A 23,365-nucleotide genomic window follows, 5' to 3' on the forward strand; every position below is an offset into this window, starting at 1 on the left:
GATAGCGGCCTTCCTTCACGGACGTGTATAACCGTTACCGGAGACTACCTTGGAAACTCACGGCAAGTACTGTATATGTCATACCCAAGGGTGTACCTGGCCTGGTGGCCAGTAAACGTTACGTAATATTGCGAGGAGTTTCGGCCATTGCATCCTTACAGACGACGACACAGAGACAGTTTTCTCAATTCTTGTGTCGTGACTTTTGCGTCAAGGTGCAGAAACAACATATCCATGTATATGTCTTAATACTTAAGCACATATCGATTTGCAGCTGTGGCGGTAGCCCGTTAGTGCGGATAGCAAAGTCGCTAGCGAAATAATTGGGGGCACCTTAACGAAATCGATAGGTGACAATCAAAAGCCGTCAACGACGGCGTCTTTTGTAGGCGCTGTGTGATGTTTGGACGTTGACAATGTGTGCCGACTGAACAAAGGCTACCACGGAGTGCTTCTGACGGTTAGCCTAGCTTGTTTACTCCGTAGCAATAAAAAAAGAGAAAAAAAGAAAAGAACGAAAAAAAAATAACCGTGTCACAAGCCCAGAATCCATCATCGCTTGTCGTGACTAAACGCGCTTAGGATGATAAGTCATTTCCAGGCGACGAGCGGCTACGCTTTATCAAGAACACTGATAACGCTGGCGGGACAAGCATTGCGGCAAAGTTCAACGGGCATGGATAGCTTTTATTTTATTTTCCTTTTGTTGACCTCATCACGCGGGACCGCGGGAAGTTTGAAATGTTTAAGGTCAGTACGCAATGCGGTGGCATTCACGCGAACTAACCTCTCGAGTCCAGAAAAGCTGAATATGCACAGTGAAAATTTACTTTGAATGTGAAGCACTTATCGACGAATTTAAAACTATAATAAACAATGAGAAGAGGGAAAAGCTGGCTTAACCGAAGTGACCTCAAAGAACAATGGTAATTTCCCCCTGTGTCAGAACGCGCACGATAAGAAACTCTTTGACGTTAAGGGGGGGGGTGGGTGCTAAAATCGAATGATTTGTTGCTTAACTGTAAGAACTAGCATCTAGGAATGTGACATTTACTTGCAGACTGTTTTATCTGAGTGGATACTTAGTGGTTTTATCTGAAAGGATACTGAGTGGTTTATGCTGCGAATGCGTGAATATAGTTCTTCATTTGAAAGGTATTGACACTTTGCATAGCAATTGCAGAGAAGAACCTCTCACGACTCTAGCTGATGGGAACATGCCAGAGTCATAAACGGCAAACCGCGCGACTCGTAACCGGATAATCGGCCCTGTTCACAGTCACTGAGAACAGGATGTTACAACGTGTCACCGTACAGTGCGCTATAAGAGGGGTTTGTAGTCTTAATTTTGTGACAACGTTGAAAATAAATTTCTTAGCGAAATGTGGTGTCTGATAGATTTATTTGGAATAAATAGAAAATGCTGGCAACTATTGAAGCACTAGATTTTCCTCAAAAATGCTTCTATGGTTGAAGTGTCATAACCGGAGATGGTATGAACGGGGTGCCGAAATGGAGCACTTCTTGCAAATGTGTATGAACAGCATATATATAAAGAACACAAGGAAAACGGCATGCTTTGCAGTTTTTGCTGTCAGAAAGAAGTCAATAGGCTAAGAAAAATGTGCAGGTTGGACGCCTTCTCCTTTTTTTTTTTTTGAACAATGAGAACGGGATGCTTTCGATGTGGTCGCGGGACGCTGATGCCTGACGTTGTTTGCTGCCTAGTGCTGACGCACTCGTGCGGCTTTGCGATTCTTCGCTTCATCTGAGAGCTGCGCAAAGCACATGTCAGGAATGCAGGCTAATTCACAGTCCCAGGCAAGTTCGCTGTACTAAAAGGATTCCTGAGGCGAGCAGTGCGAAAATTAGAATAGATACAAAAGCAGAAGGAAGACGAACCCAGCGCTGCTCATCTCAAGTGTAGAATACCATCTCGCGCCGCTAACCATCCTGCTGAAAGGATGTTTACCAGGCTTAAACAAGGTGCGTGGATACCCTCGAAGCTCAGCTTCGCTGCCCCTAGTTAGAACAGCTTATGAGAGCATGTCACCCTCTGTTGAGTAAGTGGTCGCGCATCAGCGATGCTCACTCTTCTGCTATATGCGAGGTCAGGTGACTTTGATTACACAATCTAATTAGAACTTCATCGCTGTTTTTTAGCCAGTGACCGAGCGATGCTTGGGACCACTACTTGGAAGCTTGGACTATATTTTATCTGCACTCTGGCGTTGTCGGGCGGTTTTTAGTGGGAATAAAATTCTTGGAATTGTCATACCAGTTTTATTTCCTGGTATCAAGATATCCCTGCAAAATTGAGGTCTGATACTTAACATAGTGCAGCCTGAAAATATGGCCGATCGCAGACTAAAACGTAAAACCGCGTCATATAATGTCGCCTGACATATATACCTAAAGCACACCGCTCTGTTAATAGAATTCTGAATTATACTTAACATCCGGATTCTTAGATTTACTTTATTTTCTCTGATTGAGCCATTGGTATGCGCCACTGGTGGATGGCCACTTTTTTAGCCAACCATTCAAGATGGCCGGGTTATGTTCCACTGGGACACAGGAAGTGCCGAATTCCCATATGATGCTTGATACATGTCGCCCTTTACTGTGCATACTCTTATCATGACTACTCTACCCTCAACAACTAGCATGCATCGTTTTCGTTATTCTGACGTCGCTGCGTATGTATCCGTCTCAGACAGTCCATCCGCCTGACTTGGCGCTTGCATTTCGACATAGTTTGTGAAGGATGCAATCCATAAATATGAAAATTAAACGGCGATATAGTTGTGACCTTTGTGGTGAATAAACATAATCATTCTATGAGGTAAAGCGTTGGATATTCTTAAAGTAAACAAAATTGTACCCAAGGTCATTAGTTGATAAGCATTGGATTAAGCCCATTTATTAACCACCAGACAAGAATTATGCAGATAAAACGCACCCGCTAGAAGTGATGACAAGCGATGCTTTAGCAAAGCGATTAATTGCGCATATACTTGCTCAGCATAAAAGGACTATTTAGGCCAGTTCGCTGGTACTTTCGTTCTGCACACAAAGAACCTTTGTATGTATGTCCACGAATATATCTACCGAGGTTAGCGACCGATGCAATACCCAGCAGCCAGGCAGTCGCGCCCAACACTTTAAACTAGGCAAAAAAAAAAATAAAAAAATAAGCTTCGCTTTATTGAGAAGTCATTGAATATAATCGCCCGTTCCTGTAAGAGGTCTGGTGCTTTAGACAATCCTGTGAGCCAAAAGTATATGCCCAGGTTTAAGGTCGGGGTTCATGTTTCTTTATTTAGTAGAGCATAGGTTCCGCGTTGAAGCTAATGTAGAATACTGCTATCCACTGGGACCGCTATTTTTCTATCCGCAGAAAATGGACACTCATTTGAACCAAGCCGGTGAGTGAGACCTTTATTGTTCAATAGTGATTTCACAGCGTGATCGTAATAGACGATTTTGTATAACGAGAAATATGATCAAGCAGATATTTCTGCATCCGCTACAGCGAGACGATGAAAATAATGATGATGACTTGGGATTTCTTAAAATGAAAATAACACTCAGTAAATTTTCTGCAACTTCAGAGCCAATAGAACCAGGCTTACGAGTCCGCGAGCGAGACGTCATCCTTTCAAATACCACCTACATAGCCTTTTCATTTCACCTGTTCTTTGTGTCATGCTCAGTCGAGAATTATTAGACTACGGGAACTCATATAAACGTCACATAAATATAAAGAGAAACGAACTAGCAATTGTTGCTTGTAAAGGTCACAATTCCCACCCACTTAAGAAGGAGGTAAAGAAAATACTGGCAGAATATACCTTGGTTTGCGTCTTTGCACGCAATATATAACATGTTGCGCATTACGAGAAGAGACGCCCTGCAGTCAGCGGTGACCGCAACCCTCGGCCACCATGGTGTACCTTGCACAGATAGCGGTACCTTTAATCAGCGTTAAAACGGGTTCAGTCGCAAGACACGGCGTGCCTGACCAGGCACAAACGTGCCACAGCGCAAGAGTATTATGAGAGACGTGCCGTGAATTTGTTATCGTTGCCGACGAGGAGGCATCGTTCGAAATCAATATTCGGGAATCCTTTATGTATTTATTTAATTCATTTCTAATGACAACTAATGGCAAATAGTGTCCCAAGTTAGCTATAAATGGCCAGCAACTGACAAACCACAAAGGGTGGAGAGGGAAGAGCCAAATAAAGTTATCGCTCGAGAAAACGAGAATGTTACATCACAACAGATCCCACGCACAGCACCAGCACCTAAACTAGAGTACAGTTCAGTGGTTGACATAAATTCTAGTAGAACATTGTGATCTCACAACGAGTTAAAGCAGGACCTTACGCAAACAATAAATCATTGAGTGCAGTTCGAGGAATATTAAGTTGTAAGATGCTCCGCAGCGCGCACCAACAACTGTTGAACGCTGGGCCTTTTAACAGCAGGTGCTCAAGCGTTTCACTGCAGTGTCCACAGGTCGGGCACGAAGGACTCCGGGCACGTTCTTGACGGTGAAGGCCGTGTGCTACATCAATGCACCCAATGCGTACCTTTCGCAGTAGGGACCCGTTGCGATGGGTTGAAAGCACGGACAGCTAGTGGTGCAGAGTAGGATCCCTTGGCGCCACGTTCATCTGGATGCGAGCGCTGTAAGTGGCGGCATATAAGGCAGCCGAGCGTCGTCCAACTTTCACGAGATGTTATGGGAGAAGCCTCCAGAGCATCTGCTGCCTCGTTTCCTGAGATACCAATGTACGGCAGTGCTCACTGAAACATCAGCGTTGTTCCGTCAGATGAGAGTCGATGGGCGGCCTTGAAAAGTTAACGTAAAAAGAGGTAGTTGACGCTGGGCAAGCGGCTCAGAGCCCCGCAGGAGTCACTTAGGATCCCGGCCTTTGGCAATTTAGGATGTGAGACAATATAATTCAGCGCCATACTGAAGCTTAAAAGTGCGCAAGACATCTTAGGCAAGCAGAGCATTTCATTGTTCGTAACGTGGGAACATTGGTCGAAGAGCCACTTGATGATCTTTCTTCAGATGATCCATCTCTCGATATGAAAAAATTCATCAAAGACAAAGCAATTGAATGGAACGTTTGCCATTGTCAGTGCTTTCACATTAGAATGAAGAACTTAGAACCTAGACGCAGAACTCGGCGGCTTTGTCTGTTTCATAGGTTCTATAACTCCCCGCTCGGCAACTCTATCATTCGTGCTGCTTAGCGCACATCATTCCGCGCAAGCAATTTGAAAGTAATTTTATCCGCTTCACGACCGCACTTCAGTCAACCTTAGTTATTTTTTCGTGCGTATGTCGATGGGCTAGAATGACCTCTCACCTGACGGCGTGTACACGCACTAATCCCGCTCACTTCAAGCGCGTAATTGAAGACTGTGTTTGACTCAAACCAACCCCTCGTGTAATACCTCTTCGATGCGGTATTTGAGGCGCTCAATAGAAGATAAATATTTGTTGTTATGTTTTAGGCGCAGTTTTTTGCCTCTTCCCACCCCTTTGCGGGTGCTGGCTGCTGTATTTTGCGACTGGCCTGTCCTGGATAAAGTGCAGACCTGCACTGGATTCATTCATTCGTATGGTTTAACGTTGCCAAACAGCTTTGGAGGTATGAGACGGCGTTTTGGAGGGCTCCGAAATAATTTTGTCAACCTGGGTTTGTTTAGCGTATGCCGAAGTCTAAGTAAACAAAACGAAGTACACGTGCGTTCTTGCATTTCACCTTATCTAATAGTCAAAAGTTAATTTGGCAATTTTCACTAACTAGTGCGTCATATAGCATGTCTCGCGTGACCTCTAGCGTTCGCCACCACTAAAATAACGGTTCATGACTACTATACTTAGTCTTCAGATACGTTATATGACTATTGCAGGTTGTGGCGAATTGGGGTCAAAGGGAAGGATATACAACGGCAAGCCAATCTCCAAGGAGAACATGCCATGGATAGTAAGTGAATCTTCTGCTCTTTATTATTGTTCCTATTCGTGAGATTTGTACCCAGCGTACGCACATACACGGAAGGTTAGGGCAGGTAAACATGCTTTGAGGCAAAAAGAAAAAAAAGAAATAGCAATATAAGCTGGGAACGATGGTGCTCGTCGTGTCTGCTTTTAATGCAAATGACAAATACTGAAGAAAACAGTGTAATACTGAATGGTGGCAATGTAGCTGGCAAATTAGTTCTGCGGTATGCCTCAAGGTGGATGAAAGTTCACGAAAGGAAAAAAAATTGTTCTCCATCCGATTGTAGCGCGAAGCTATATACAAATGAAACCTCCACATATTTCTGAAAAAGAAATTTTCACAGCTGAATAAAATTTCGCCTTCGTATGAGGTTCGAACCCGGGACCAACGCCTCCCCCGTGGTCGCTCTACCATCTGAGCTATCCGGGAGGCTAGCAGACCGCAGGGAGATGGTAAATTAATTGAAACCTCGAAGCACTAGGGCACTGACCATGACGCATCAGTTCCGCAGAGTCACGCAATAGAAAAGCTCATGAAAGGGGAGAAAATTGTCATCCACCTGATTGTAGCACGAAGCGACAAAGGAAACCAACACAGGTTGCTCAGTGACCTGCGACCTTCGTCCTCCAGTCTTGTGGATGCCATTTATTTCCCCTTCGTAGCCACGTAGCGGTATTGAAATTGTGAAATTCACAAAAATCTCCGTATAACCAACTCATATCGTTATTTGAACCCCTTACAACGCGCCGAGCAACCGCCTGACTAGCCGGGCGTTATTTATGTATCCATTCGCACCTTTCACCTGACCTACCATGGCTTTACACGTACCATGAATCAAAATACAGTAAAGAAAGAAGAAAAGATGGAAAATCTCGGTATTAAGTGTCGCATAATACCCTCCTTATACCCCTTGTGCATTAAATGGCACTTTGCTTGCAATCCGTCTTCATAAATATCTCCGAAGCAATCACGTTAAATATTCGCACCGGATATGAAGGATACGCGCACGCATTCGTGTACGGAAGTGACTTAGTGAAGTTCTTGCCATCGGATTTCAAGAAAACTGACGTGAATGTGATCTAGACTGTTCTGGTTTGATGTTCTGTTCTGTGATCTGACTGTTCTGATCTAGACAGTTCGTGAATTTGATCTAGACCGTCGTTACGGAAGGCGTTACACTCCCGTCGAATGCGTTGCGAGTGCTGCGATATACGACGTAAACATCGAGGATGCAGGCTGAACCTGCCAGCCAGTGGCATAGCAACAGGGGAGGCCGGGGGGCCGTGGGCCCCGGGTGCAAGGGGCCAGCGGGGGGGTGGGTGTCATACGCCTGAAGACATCCCTCTTTCCGCCGGCTTGACTGGACGCAAATGGCAAAGAATGCTCCAGTATCCAGCAGCCCGAGCTCATGTACCCGATGCGTTGCGCCGCGGAATTGTCCGCTGCAGCTCTATCAACACACCACGAAATAATCGCACAAATGTGCGGGATAAAAAATTTAATCCGCAACATGGTCACTAAACCATTCGCCTTAGCGGAATGTTTCACGTGGGGTGCGCTCGTGCCGTGCGTTCGTGCTGGGAGCAGCAGTCGCTAAACATACAGTGAGGCGTTGTAAAGCGTTGAGGCTCTTGGGTCTCTCCCGTTCAGAATGCGCAGCGAAGACGAACAAAGACAGTAGAAAGAGGGCGTTCAACCAGCGCGCCCGGCGCTCGCGTTTACGGCGAAGCATTCGTTGAGAGCGACGTTGCATAAGTGCGGCCGTCAAAAGTCGCGAATGGGATTGTCTGAATCGTCTTCAAACTCGGTGCGGCCGAAGAGTTTGCGGAGTATGACTCGACAGGCTGTATATAGTCGCGGGCGCCGGGATGTTCAGCTCGCTTTTACTTCCCCTCTCCCGCTCGCTCCGAGAAGCCGCTGCGAAACCTGCCGTTACGTTTCACGCTTTCCTCCTTACCCTCGAAAGTTTCAGAAAACTGTTGTTGTTGTGTGACTTCATGTCACAAGCACAGTGTCTGTGTGAGCTGCACAGAATGTAAAAAAAAAACGCGAATTTTGTAAGGATATTTTCCGATAATCTATGAAGTTATGTGTCTTTGTGATTAATAGGAACTCCGTAGCGTGAAAAATATGGCAGATAAGTAATAACCATATCCTTAATAATCTCTTAATAAGGACTTATAGAGGAAGCACTTCAATTCCAAGAATTCAGGACTCAAAGTCATATTAACTGAACAAAAACTTTTTAAACAAAATCGTTTTGGGTGCTTTGGCACTGAGGGTGGCGCCCAGTATGGCAGTAGCGAAAGAAATGTGAAATAGTGGACCAGTGACGTTGATCCCTCAACCCTCTCCATTGCGAGTGCAGACCAACAGGTTTCGCTGGCGCGGGCTTCATCGCGGTCTTCTTTATTTTTTTTTATGGTGACGCCAAGAATCGACGCGAAGCGTGCTCTATTCGGTTCCCAATCCTTTGGTGGTACCGCAGCTCGGATAATCACGTTTGTCCGTATAGCAGCAAATAAAAACAAGGCTTTATTGATCAGAATGAAGAGAACTCGTAATTGTCATAGCGTTGGTGCCCGCGCAGCCAGGAGGCAGGTGGCGTTTGCCATTTTTCTAATATGGTGGGGAGATTAGCGTCACTGAGACACAATTTAATTTTCGTTTTCGTTTAGGGCTGCCCACATCCAAAATACTGCGGCCATAGTACCTAAGACGATTTTCGTGAAGTTGTTGTTGGGCAAGATATGAATGACGGCCTTCAATTTTGCAAATGCAATGTTGCCGCTGAAATTAGTAATTAAAACTTTATAAATTTTTTTTAATTGTGACGTGAGGCGTATTTGCCACGATGCCGCATTTGTATTGGTTGCCAAGCCTTACAGTCTGACAGAAGGTGTGAACATGCGCTTATCACAAGTTATCAGTGCAGCACCCGGTGTTATTCGGCGCAGAAAAAACAGCGTGTATTGGCCTCGAGCTCCACCAGTGGAAAAGCTGGCGCCACCGTCGGCGTGACGTGCTATGAGGGATCACGTGGACATAGCGGCCGCGTCGGCTGCTTCGGGAGCGCCAAAGCGAGCTGGAAATGAGAGTTTAAGTTCCCTCGTATGCTGCGGTCCTCATTCAGGGCCGAGATTTTCCCGCTTGGAGTGTCTCCTTTACAACGATTGAAAGCACTAAAATAGGTAGTGGCTGCCTTTGAAGGCGCGTAACATGGTAGGTTACTGCTCGGTGCCGCAGTGCCGGACGTACAGTCGAGCGCGATTTGAAGGTTATCGCGCGAGCGTCAACCTGCCCAGCACTCCAGGCACCTGGCGGCCGGTTTCGGGACAGGAAAAATCGTGATTTCGCACTCTTCTCTCCCTCGTTCGCTGTTACATACAACAACCATCACCCCGCGACAAACTTACCGCCCTTTCTCTCTATTCTAAGCTTTCCATTTGTTGCGATAAAGTGTGGACTTGGTTACCTCGTATCTTCGCGGGCTTAAGCTAATGTTCTTGGTCACCCATTCTTCCTGGCTCAGCAGCAATGACGTTACATAGGCTAGATACAGCTTCGTAACGTCCAATTTCAGATAATACCGAAGAATACGTCGTGCGCACTACGATCACTGCCTGTTCGCAGAACCAAAAAAATAAAAAGAAAAAGAAACTGATAGTCCAGCAGGGCGTGACGGCTGCTGAAGGAACAGCAAAAAGAGTGAGGGAAACAGGCCTGATACCTCCCTCGCCTTGGCACAGAATTCTGGGCCATGGCGCTGTTCGCGTTCCCGGTCGACGCTCGCGCGATAACCTTCAAATCGCGCTCGACTGTACACAACGGAGCCCGGTGTCAGCCTTATTCATACGTAGTCGCAGGACAAGAAGCTGTGTAAGCTTGGCTCGCGAAACATAAAACCGGAAAACAGTCATCGGCTACAACTCGGGTATGCAGCAACCACAGACGCGAGGAAAATTTCTGCTACGGCGCCGGGTCTGTGATGTTCGAAAAACGTGTATTGAGACGCTTGCCCGAGTCCGCTGCCTGACTAATGTCATGACGGTTTGGTCTATGAACTTGTCGATGCTATAGATACTGGCAAGTTCACTAGAGTGGAAAGGGAGCGGTAAGAAGCACATTAAAAAAGCATGGGATATGATCACGTTTGTATTATGAAATAATGCACTGGATTAAAAAAAAAGAAGCAGCGGGAAATTGCACGCCGAGAACACCGATAAACATATAGTGCGACGTAACTCGAGAAATAATATTGAAACGTCCAAGAATAAAAAAAAAAACATTGAATCGTCGCGGCGGCACATCACAGTCCCCGCAGGCGTCGAAGTCTCTACAACGAAATTATTTTGGAACAGCTCTGATAGCGCCCACGCAACAATGGTTGCTTGTGTACTGTCAGATGCTCATATTCTGCGGCCTGAAGCTCATGGCACGGTGCGAAAACGCGCACGCGGCGAAAGCGAAACAGTGCGCGGACATGCATGCAGACGCGCAGTCAGTCGCTGCGAATCTGTGCGATTGCTGCATTGAGGCTTCGTTCTATTACGCTCCATTTAGTTATACAAACACTATAAGAACATATTTCACATAGTTTGCTCTCAGCGTTTACCTACCTTTCACGCAAGAAGCCGGTTAGGGAGACTCCATCGTGGCGACCGCGCGCAGTGGCGTTAATTCACTGTACGTATTCGGTAAAGAGATAGCGTCTGTAAACAATTCTGTGCTTTCAGTTTGCCCAAGATTATTATTTAGACAGTAAAAACCTTCTCTCGTTTCGAAAGTACTTACAGAAATGTCCCGGAGAGCTCCCGCATGGTGTTTTCAATGAACGCTGAAAGCAAAACCTATGAGGAGCGCGCCACGTGATCCCTCATACTACGCCAGCGAGGCGCTTCCGATAGATGGCGACTCCGTAACTCCTCGCCGCCAATACCTGCTGCATTCGCGATCTCTGGGAAATAAAGCGAATGAGAGGGGGACCCGGAGGACGTGCGCGGTATCCAAAGCGGCTGTACTGGTGCTGAAACCCGGAAATTGTCGATATCCTCCCCTTCCTCGACTACAACCGCGGGGGGGGGGGGGGGGGGGGGGGGGCTGACAGAAGACCTATGGGCCCCGGGTGCCAGACGACCTAGCTACGCCACTGATGCCAGCCCATCACAAAATGTGACATCATAATCTCTGTTTAAGCAAGGAAAAGTGTTTTTTTTACAAAAAGAAAAGTAAACGAAAAACGTGGAGGCGGTTGCTTTGTCGACTTTCATGGAGATGTTAGTTTCAGAATCTAACCGCCATGTTTAGACAACGTAGTGTTTCCACTGTAAATGTGCCACAAGGCAATGCCTAAGACACTCACGAATTTACTTGGCCAAAAGTCCCCTCGAGAAGCCTCAACGAAGCAATAATCGTAGTGAATATTTCAGAAACGTATATATTTAGTGCTAAAAATAACATGGATTTACTCGATCATAGGGCGCACTTTTGGAAAAAATTTCACCAAAATATGACATGCACGTTAGAAGAAAGTACCAAACGAAAACTGCAGCAGTCAGAGCCGTTGCCGAACCAAATGTGACCATATGTCTCTGCCCAAAATGGGGCACGCCAGTTCCTCCTCAGCACCACAGCTGTACTCCCACTTGCATCATCTGCAACGGAACACACGAGACTGGTTCCTGAGAGTGCAAACTTCATTTAAACCTCGGACATCGCCCCTGGCACCCCCAGAGTCTAAATTGACACTTCCGCCAGGAACACTGTACAGGCCCCCAATCAACGCACTGGACAAGAGAAGCCGCAAAGCAGCTTTGGCCGCCAGAACACTGCAACAGTGGCGCAGCTCCCATCATCAAAGCAAGCTTGGCCTCCGCTAACTCCCCGCAGCGAGGAGAGACCGCCCATCAACCATACAAATGTGAGCTGGGCAGGATTCTCCCACAATAGCAGCTCCTCACAAGATGCTGATAGCTCTCTCATCCAATACTTGCTAAACCAGAACGAAATGCTTAAAAACAAAATCAAGACGCTCAAAGCAATGCTCCGCCCTCCCCCCCCCCTTCTCCCCGTCGAAATCACTGACACTCCTGCTGCTACTTCCAAACCACTGCCACGAACGCTTGCACCCACAATCACACGTCCTCCGATCCTCCGACAGAACAAATTAACACTCTTGTATGCACTGCTACGATGGAAGCCGCAACTCCAACGCTGCCTTCATCACACACGCAGCCCCCTCCTCCCCCCACCCCCCGCAAAAAGGAAGAATGCCGAAATAAGAGACACCAAGAACACCGTCGAAAACGCCATCTTTGTCCTCACTGACCGCATGGACATCCTGAAAAACAAACTTGTTGCCCTTGAAAATCGGCTACAGAGCAAGCTTGATGCACTTATTTGTGAGGCATCTGTACAGTTTTGCCGGTTCCAAGAGCTAATCGACAGCTGGGGAAGACCCTCCGCGACGTCACAAGTTCCCATCATTCAAAACGACAATAATGATAAAGCCAGCCCATAGTCTAGTTATCTGGCAGTGGAACTGCGGGGGGTTCCACAACGAGCGCGCATGTCTAGCACTATTTCTACAGAGTCTTAACGAGCTCCCTGACATTATAGCCTTGCAGGAAACGCACGGGAAAGTCACGCTACCTGCATACAACACGTTTCAAGACCCTCACATAGACAAGCCCAACACTGCCATATTTGCAAGACGACATCTTTCTGTTAAATGGGACACATTCAGCAGTACTGAAATCCCCCACGATTTCATCAAAATTCTACCTCAAATCCACAAACAACCCACCCTATGCGTGTTGATTTGTTTATAGCCCTCCCAATGCTCGACAACACTGCTTTAAGCACATGTTTGCTCAGGCCAAAGCTAACGCCAATAAACAGCCGCTAGTCCTAACGGGCGACTTCAATGCCCCCCATCGAATGTGGGGCCAATCCGCATCCACTCCTAAGGGAAGAGCTCTATGGCAGTACATACAAAATCAAGGTTTCACCATCTACAATGACTTTACACTTCCTACCCGGCTAGGACACAGCGTCAGTAGGGATACATCCCCCGACCTCACCCTAACTCACCGCATCACTCAGGCGACGTGGCAAAACCTCCAAAACAACTTAGGAAGCGACCATTACATCTTCGATCTTCGTGTAGATTTTAAGCACAGACCGCTAGCCACGAAACCACTAAGGCTTACCAATTGGACGGAATTAAGAAAATCTCCCAGCAACACTAACGAAGAAAGCATTACCTACATTGAGCAATGGGCGAACGCCTTGCAGGCAGACGTAGAGGCCCATACCACCAATCTTCTGCTAGACACACCCTCGGCCACAATTGATTCCAGGCTCCTACACATGTGGGAAGCGAAGTAAGCTTTACTTGGGAAATGGCTAACAGCATGGTACAATCACAAACTCCGAATCAGAATCGCCAAATTATACTCTCAGATCCAAGAATACGCTATCAAATTGGCGGCACAGCAATGGACTCAGGTTTGCGAAGGAGCGCATGGTAATCTCAGCACTAAAAAGACCTGGCAATTGCTCCAGCACCTGCTCGACCCCACCACGTCTAGGACGCACAATAACCACCAGATGAATAAACTGCTCCATGAACTTGCAGCCGACCTGGCGACCTGCCGACCATGTTCTGCAACCTGGGCTCCAAACATATGCCGCCTCCTATGCAAATACACATGCCCGACTATGCTGGTAAACCTAATGAGGAGCTTCGCAGTCCCATCACAGAAGCGGAGGTTCTACATGCCCTCAACCAAGTGCGAACCACCACGGCACCTGGCGCAGACTCTGTGACCAATAAAACGCTTCGCAACCTCGATGAGCAAACCATACGCAACCTCATCGAGTGTTACAACCACTGTCTCGAAGACGGGGAGAACCACAACAATGGAAAAGCATCCAAAGTGATCTTCATTCCAAAGCCGAATAAGCCAATTTACATTGATAACTTCCGTCAAATTTCTCTCACTTCATGCATAGGGAAGATCTTGGAGCACGTAATCCACCTACCCTTCTCCAAATAAATCGACCATAATCACCCTTTCCCGTCGGAAATGGCTGGCTTTCGAAAATCTCTTTTTTGTCAGGATGTCAGGCTAAGGCTCAAAGAAGACATTATCGAACCGATCGACGCACGTGACGCACAAGCGTTGCTCGGCCTCGACCTCAAGGGCGCCTTCAATAACGTGTCCCACTTGGCCATACTACGCGAACTTAGCAGTAGAAGCTGCGGGGAGCGAATCTACCACTATATACGCAGCTTCCTCACAATTCACACTGCGACCCTACAAGTAGGCAGAGAACAATCTGGCCAAGTAAGCTTAGGAAGCACTGGCACGCCCCAAGGGGCAGTACTTTCCCCGTCTTCAATTTGGCTATGCGACCTTTAGCTTTCACTCTCACGAAGATTCCTGCCCTCCGATTCGCACTGTACGCGGACGATATTACGCTGTGGATGAGGTTCTGACGGGCACATGCAAGACACCTTCCAAGCAGCAATTGATCAGGTCGAACAACTAGTTCACGAGTTGAATCTCAGCTTCTCCTTCTGCGCGCCACGAGACGCTTCAGGACTTCACCCCCAATATCCAACTCACGATTGAAGGGCACCCTATACCCCAAGTAGACAGGATAAGGGTGATAGGATTACACCTCCAACGCAGCCTAGCAAATGAGCATACCTTTCAAGCACTACAAACAACGGTAGATAATACGCTCCGCCTGATAGGGAGGATCTCCAACAAACACGGAGGGCTGCGAGAGAAGGAGCTAATTCAGCTAATCAATGCTTTTGTCTTAAGCAAAATCACCTTCGCACTACCGTATCTCTCACTCTCTAGGGAGGAATAGGATACTGTGAATTGGCTGATCCGCAAGACACACATAGTCGCTCTTGGTGTTACAATTAGAGCATCCACACAAAGAGTGATGGCCACGGCCACACTAAATACCCTTCAAGAATTAACCGAAGCACATCTATCATCGCAATACCACAGACTCACCTGCACTGAAGCTGGGCGCGAAATCCTGAGACAACTTCACCATCCTCCACCATTTAACGAGACCAAGCGACATCAACTTCCTCCGAACATACACGGCCATTACCACATCCAGCCCCTACCCAGAAACATGCACCCCGAATTTCACGTCAAACGCCGCAAACTTCGAGCCAAGGCGTTACAACGCAGCTATGGACAGGCTGAAGGAGTCTACTATGTGGACGCTGCAGCTTACACCCCTAAACATCGTTATGCTCTAGCGGTCGTAGATGACCAGGGCAACGCTGTTCGTTCAGCATCCGTCAAGACCACCTCGGCAGGCGACACAAAAGAGGCCGCCATAGCACTCGTATTGGGGCTACCCGATTGCGACGTCATCATTAGTGACTGAGTTTGCTATCCGGAACTTCAGTAACGGCTACATTAACAAACTCGCGCACTCTCTACCTGTTGCTCACCCACCAGAAAACGACATCGCTCTCGTATGGACTCCAGCACATCAAGGACTCCACGGCAACGAAATGGCTCGTGGCGTTGCTCGAGGATTCACAGACCGAGTGGCCGCAAATATGGGCCTAAATCTAGAACCAAATGACTTCCAACAACACGCAAATAAAGACACACTCCTCATATTCCAGGAAATTTGCACACATTACAGACACCAACGCCTAATGTATCCAGCTCTGTCAGTGCCTAGAACGCACCAGAGAGAAATACTGTGGCGCCAACTACAAACCCTTTTTACCCCGTGCACTTTGCACTTATTCTTTCTCGCCACATACCCCACATCCAAGTGCCGCTTTCGCCCCGTCCCGATAGCAGATCTCTCCCATATCATGTGGCGATTCCCCATCAATACTTCCCCCTCACGCTGAAACCATTAATTAGTAGGGAGGAGCTGTGGGAGACTGCCCTGCGCAGCTCCGATCCCACCCTACAGGACCGAGTCCTGAGGTGGGCTCTGGAGGTAGCTGAGGCCTACCACGACTGGTAGACAGACTTCTAGCCACATAATGTGGTGACGGACGCCTGCTGGGACTGGAGTACTTAGACCTCCCTCTGTCCCCCCCCCCCCCCCCCCCCCCCCGGCCCCTTCCCTCTCTTAAAGAGGGGAATAAAGTTCATTAAGTAATTAATTAATTAATTCATTCATTCAGTCATTCATCGTATTTTTTTACTTTTTGCCATGAGAAGTCCGGTGAGTTAGAATAAAGTTATAACTGTATACACGAGCGATCAACAACGGTACAATAAAAAATGGCAGTTGGTTAGCTCGGGTATGCCAGGTTATACGTAGCGAAAGCTAAGGCATAGATAGCATGGTTAGCCTTGGTTAATCTTGATTGCAAATCCAAGCTAGTGCGGTTGCCTAGCTATGTTGCGGCGTTTAGCCAATCTTTCGGCGCGCTGTTCGTCTGTTCCCTGGGCGATTCGTTTCCTCTTCATCTCGTTCCTATGTCGATTCCAGGCCTCCTCCTGCTTATAAGAATTGTAGCCGTCCATACTGCCGCCTTAACTGTGGTTGCGGCGCACACGAGCTCTCCTTTTCATTCCTCCGACATGTTATCAAGCATGCGACACAGCTGGCGAAGCGAGACGAGGCGAGCGCAACGACGAGGAACGCCGAATGACGTCATACCAAACGGCGGCAGCAAAAGGCGCGGCGCTGCGCAGCGGCGGACCACCTGTGGCTCGGGGCTACAAGTGCTGCATGCGCAGTAGTGACTAGGAAGCGAGAGAGAGAAATGTCCGCGGCCAGGCGCGCGTTGTGACATGCGCCTCCTCGGAGCACCGCCACGGCGAAATTGCAAGTTCGCGGCCAGTAAAGCTTTCTTTAAAACTGGAGCCAACGATTTGACAAGGTGACGTCTTTGTCAGAGCAACAACAGCCACTTAGACGGGAGGTATATGTCATGCTTATGACCGGTGGTCGGCAAAACATAAGGTGACTTGCGTTGTGCTACTAAATATGGCTTGCTGAAACATATTAAACCCTTTATTTGTATTGCTTCCAAATTTGTGGTGTAAGGGTAACTACCAATATTATTAGAAATAAATGTTTGTACTACAGTGATTATAGAACGAAAGCTGGTTCCACAGTCTTGAGCAATTTTAGCACTCATGCAGGGTACATACGTAGATTTTTCTACTCGCTGATGGATTCCATGACAAATCAAATTGCCGCTTTGTTGACAGCTCTATGCGTTTCATTTGTGTTGCCTCTAACATCACCTGTGTTCAGGTCGGTATATTCAGAATTTTTCTTATCATCGTCTGATTTATAGCTCATAAATAAATCACGAAATCTTGTTGTCCGAGTCGCTAAACCATCGGTAGGCAGAATTAACGGAAAGGACTCAAGCTCACTCAGAAAATATATTTTTTTACTTAGGAATCACTCTTACTCGGACTCACCAAAGCACTATTCAGCCGGTGCTAACTCGTACTGAGATTCATCAGACTTTTACTAAACTCACTCAGGTGGAGGCTCACTAAGACCAGAGTAAGCCAGGGTCACTCGTACCACAATCAAACTCAGGCAGGCCCACTTAAACTCACGAAGTTTCACTCGGGCTTACTTAGATTGACATAATTACCGATAAATTCATTTTAACAAAAACATGGGGTGAGCCTCCTTTGAATCTCATGGAGTCGCCCACTGACGCATTTGATTGAACTCACAGGCTTATAACTCACGCGAATTGCCAGCTCGCTAAAATGATCACTGAAGCAGAGCTCTCATCAAAATCACGTTCACACTGACGTTTACAGACATGCATTGCCACGCATCGACTTGCTCCGCCTTATGCTCCCACTCACACGTACTCATTCTCACTCATAATAACGTCCATTCACACTCGCCAGTGCTCACTAATTATCAAACAAGGGCGTCGAACTAAAAAGAAAAGTATCCGAGGACACCTAAGCACTTCTTATCAGTAGTGAATGCAAAAACATTCATTTCCAATTGAAGGGCGCTGATGGTCTCTCCTTTCACACAGCACCTGTAGAGCTATAGCGCCATAGTAGATGTTCCCTTTCGAACGCTCTGGCAGGCTCTGCTCCGTCGATAGGTGTTGAGAGTGAGAGCGAGAATGACGTGGCGTCGAGGCGATCCCCTCTCCCCTCACGTTACATTTGCGCCGCGAGAGCAGTAGCAGGTGTTCCCTTTCGACAATTTTTCCAGGCTGTGCTCCGTCGAGGAGTGTTGAGAGTGAGAGCGAGGATGACGTGGCGTCGAAACGATCCCCTCACGCAACACCTGGCCCGCCGTAGCACGTGTTACCTTTCGACCGCTCTGGCAGGTTCTGCTCCATCGAGGAGTGTAGAGAGTGAGAGCGAGAATGACGCGGCGTCGAGGCGATCCCTTCTTCCCTCACGCAACACCTGGCCCGCTAGAGAAGTAGCAGGTGTTCCCTTTCGCCCGCTTAGCTCTGTCGAGCCGCGCTCGTGACGTGGCGTCGCAGCCAATGACAATGACACTTCAACTGCCGTTTCACTGCTACCGAGGACAGATGCCGGCTTTCTCGCTCATCGAGCCATTTAACACTTTCGCGCAAAATAGTACCGGTTAGGTTCGCATTCAATGCGCTCTCATTTACCATACAACTATATATATATCTATCCTCACGGCGAGACGTTCCCAAAGGCTATCGCGTTATGCGCGTGGTGCAAGTGGAAGTGTTTGAATGAATGAACGGTTTGTTTTCTGTAGATGCATATAGAAAAACAAAGCGAAGCTAAAGGCTATTCGGCCTGACGGGGCTTCGCTACGAGGCGTCACGACCTAAGTGGCATCAGAACACACAAGAAGGAAATTTAGGAAACAGTGCTATTCAATGCACTATGACCGAAATACGAGTTGGAGCAAAAGTATATACACATACACAATCAAAAATCATATTGGCAACATCTCTGTGTGCGACATATACATACAAAAGAAAAGTAATAATAGAAAAAAAGAAAAACCAGGCTTATAAGCCAGAACATCTGAGCACTTGGAAACACTATATAGCACGATTTGCATTAGTATACACATAAGCCAATTATTATTATTAATACTATTATAATATATATATATATATATATATATATATATATATATATATGTATATGGAAACATACAAACAAAGGAAACAGGGAGGGAGCAAGCTGACAATTACCACGGGGAGGGGCACAACGCCTGCCTAATCTTCTGGGAGGAAGGAATGAAAAGAGGAGGAGAAAAAGATAGGAAACAAAGGAATAGGAAAAAAATAGGGTAATAAATGACAGAGGCACGGACAGAAGAAAGTAGGAACATGAAAAAAAAACGTCTTTAAACGAGAGGCGTAATCTGTTTTCTGCGTAAAAGTTAGCAAGACTCTCTGGGCCTGGTCGCGTTGAGCAGCACTCCCTCAAGGTAAACAACCAATCGTCAAGGGTCATACACTTGAGTCCAATCAGTACATATTCCTTAATTAGCAGTGTACGTTGTGTGACGAATGTCGTACACTCCAATATAAAGCGTTACAAGTGTCTCACAGGAGCGACAGGACGTACACGACGGACTGTCCACACATCCTTGAATATACAAGCGTTCGCGCAACAATACAGAACCGATTCTTAATTTCCCTAACAGTGCCCTGGCACTACGAGGCAAGCCACTACCACGAGCACGGGGAGGGAACGAGTCGTATGCAACACGGTGGTCTGGGTGCTGCTTTAGGAGGTATCGGTGGCTTAACATACGGGCGTTGTCAATCATACAAGAAATTTCTGGGCAGTGACTGGCGTTGTGAGCAGAGGTTGAAGCGAGGCAATCAGCCTCTTGTTGTGCCATACTACATGCACCACGTGGCTACAGGGAGGAAACGGGAGCTCCCACTTCTCCGCGAAGAATCCAGAATTCGACACGCGAGGCGACTTCAAGAAGCGCCGAGCCATCTCCGCAGGCACCCAGCCATCTCCGCCACAAATCAAGAATTCGACGTGGGCGACGTCATCACCCTGCCCCGCCTGGTTCCTGCTGACGAGAACTCGTTCAAACTGGTTCCTGCGGACGAGGGGTCGCCGAAGGGATTTAAGGGAGAATCGGCCCATTGTGAGAGGAGGGGGTCGCTTCCAGCCGCCCAGTCGGTCTGATGCGCTTTTACTGCTACCTGTACGCTGTCATCCACTATCTCTATATATTGTATAAAGTTTTTCGTTTCTACTTCGTCTGCGGAAAGAGTCCGTCTTTCATCTTCCACCCCGAAGTCACAAAAGTGGATGGCAAGCTGAGGGATTCGAAGCCAGATAATGCCCGCTACACCGCTCAACGGCAGCCACGAGGATGACCGGCATCAGCTACTTTGGAGGGGGTGAGTGCCCGACGTTTGCGTTTCGCATCGCCAGACCTTTGTCACACACGTAAATGCTAAGCACAATGCATTGCTCAAGTATTCTGAAAGGGTTGTAGTGGTTTTGCCTTAGTTCGCTTCAGGCCTTGCATAGAATGCCGGCTTCGGAAGCAAAGCTAATTTAGAGGCAAAACCGGAGACGAGCCGTCAGATCGCGATGGAGAAGCTCATGATACAAGACCTTCTTGATGTTTGTCAGGAGATGGGAATCTTGGTTGCCGCGGCAAGGCGAAAGAAAGTCATTCTTGACGTTCTGAGGGCACAATAGTTAACTGAGAAGTAAGTCGAAGAGGTTTGGGGAGAAATTCTTGAGAGGAGAAGCGAGAAAAAAATGCGCAAGGAGGAGCAGAAAACGCGCGAGGAGGCAGAGGAGCAGAAAAGGCGCGAATAACGAGATCATGCTCTTAAAATGAGAGAACTGGAAATAGAGGAAATTCGAATCAGCTCGGCGCGTTCAAGTCCCTTTTCCGGTGAAGGCGATACACCTGAACTGACAATACAGGACCTGATGTCACCGCACAGGATAGGCGGTGATATCGCACTTTTTCTCGTGAATTTCGAACGCACGTGTAAAAATATAGGGCTGGAGGAAAGCGTTTGGTCTCAAAAACTTAATTCGGTTTTCCCAGGTGAGGCCGCGGAACTTCTAGCAAGCTTGTCTAAAGAAGACTACGAGAACTATGGAAAGGTAAAAGCCGTGCTTCTTGTCAAATACCACCTCTCTGCCGAAGTATTTCGACAGTGGTTTAGACAGGCAAAAAGGGGCAGCGAGTCGCACACTGAGTTCGCGTGCGAGTTAAAGTCTAGCTTAAAAGAGCGGCTCAGAAGCGCAGAAGTGTATGGCAACCACGACAAGGTGCTTGAATGCATAGCACTGGAGCAGTTTTACCGAGTTCTTGCAGAAGAAGTTAGGCTTTGGCTGCAGGACAAGCTGCGGGAGGTAGACCTAGAGAAGGCCGTGCAGCTCGCGGAGGAATATTATACGGCCCGAAACTTCCAAGAGAGAGAGAGAGAGAGATAAAAAGGAAAGGCAAGGAGGTTAACCAGATATCAGTTTCCGGTTTGCTACCCTACACTGGGGATGGGAGATAGGGGCTAGAAAGAGAGCAGAGAGGAAAGCGTTATAAAAACACGCACACACGGAGGCACACACAGAAGAGGCGATCGAGTTAAAGACATTCACAAAGGCGGGTAGATCGCAAAAAGCGTAATGGTGCTTGCACGGCCGTCTTCTGTGATGGTATAGGTCCTTTCAATGGTGTAAAATTTTTTGTTTTCCGATAGCGGTTGGTCGTCCAGCTGGTCAAGTTCGTGGCGAAGGCATTCATTCTGTGGACTGTACTGCGGGCAGGCGCATAATATATGGCCAATCGATTCTTCATGGCCGCAGTGGTCACAGGTTGCGGTGTCGGTCATCCCTATGCTGAATGCATACGCGTTACTAAAGGCAACGCCCAACCACAGTCGATATAAAAGCGTGGCGTCTCCACGGCGAAGCTGTGATGGCGCTTAAAGACTTAATGTGGGATCAAGTGAGTACTGTCGCGCATTTCTTAAATGTGGCTCATTCCATTGCGACGCGGTCCACAGCCGAGCAAGTAGGCGGAGCTTCCGTGCTGCGTCAGTTCGAGAAAGTGGAATTGGGACGTGGTGCTCTTCAGTATGGGCTGAGCGGGCAGTTTGATGCGCCCGTTCATTGCCGATAAAGCCGCATTGACTTGGAAGCCACCGGAAGGTTATTTCCTGACCTGCATCACTTATATGGTGTAACGTCTCTGTAATATGAAATATTAGCTGTTCGTGCGGTCCGCGTCGTAAAAGTGACCGTAGAGACTGCAGTGCCACCTTCGAATCACAGAATACTGTCCACTTGTGTGGCGGTTCATCACCAATGTGATGAATGGTAGTAAAGAGCGCTGCCAGCTCTAATGCCGTCGATGTTGTAGCGTGGGTCGTCTTAAATTTGATTGTTGCATATTTTGCTGGTATGACGATTGCCGCTGCGGAGCTGTTTGGAAGGACAAATTCATCAGTGTAAATATGCATAGAGTGACGGTAGTTCTCGTACAAATATAGTAGCGTGAGCTGTTTAAGGGCTGGTGATGATAGATCAGTTTTTTTCGAGATCCCACGTATTGCCAGGTTAATTTTCGGCTGAGCGAGGCACCATGGAAGAATCGAAGGTCTCGCAGCCGGAGTGAAACAAGCTGGCAATGATTCATCATATGCAATTATCGTTTGGCTGAAAGATGTGTGTGGTCTGTCCGCTGGTAGAGAGGCTAAGTGGTGACGAGGAGTCCAGGCTAGATGCCTTATATGGGTTCTGAACATTTCAATTTCAATGTGGGTCTTGACAAGATGAACTCTAGCGATTGCTATCGTAGCCATTGTTGAACCACTCTGAGGCAGGCAGACAGATCCGGAGTGCTTGAGACTGAAGAATTCGTATTGTGCGTAGATTCGTTTTACCAGTGTTGGTTATTGCTTGCAAGCTGTATCGCAGAAATCCTTGAAAAAAGCACCCTTTACAGTTGTAAAATGATACTTGTCGACATTCCCCAGGTCTTGCCAGCGAAAAACTTGAACAGGTGGCAGGTGCCTGTCAACCGTTTTTTCACGCATGATACGTGAAGGCTACATGACAAGTCCCTGTCGATTATGACACATACAAACTTGTACGATCAAACCCGTTGTATTATTTTGCCATTTATCATTACGCTGTAGTTTGTCATCGGTTTGCGCGTAAATGGCACTAGTGCGCATTTCTAGGATGAAATTTTCAGGCCTCCATTACGGAGGTAGATAGCAGTTTGGGTGGTGGCTCTCTAAATTCTCGCTCGCAACTGTAGGCGTGTTACTGCAGACGTTCATATGCAGATGCCATCCGCGTAGATTGATAGCCTGGCTGTGGTTGGCACGT

General features: G+C 47.4%; 1 protein-coding gene across 1 annotated transcript in view; it reads left to right on the forward strand.

Annotated features, from left to right (window-relative positions):
- Positions 1-1,782: 1,782 nt before the first annotated feature.
- Positions 1,783-23,365, forward strand: part of LOC126546333 (chymotrypsinogen A-like) — a 128,948-nt gene continuing 107,365 nt past the window's right edge. Inside the window, exon 1 of the mRNA XM_055062227.1 lies at positions 1,783-1,821. Within this exon, the coding sequence (XP_054918202.1) occupies positions 1,789-1,821 (33 nt within the window). The 5' untranslated portion in view covers positions 1,783-1,788. The remainder of the gene's footprint in view (positions 1,822-23,365) is intronic.

Source organism: Dermacentor andersoni, chromosome 10 (assembly GCF_023375885.2).
Source record: "Dermacentor andersoni chromosome 10, qqDerAnde1_hic_scaffold, whole genome shotgun sequence".
Taxonomy (NCBI): Eukaryota; Metazoa; Arthropoda; class Arachnida; order Ixodida; family Ixodidae; genus Dermacentor; species Dermacentor andersoni.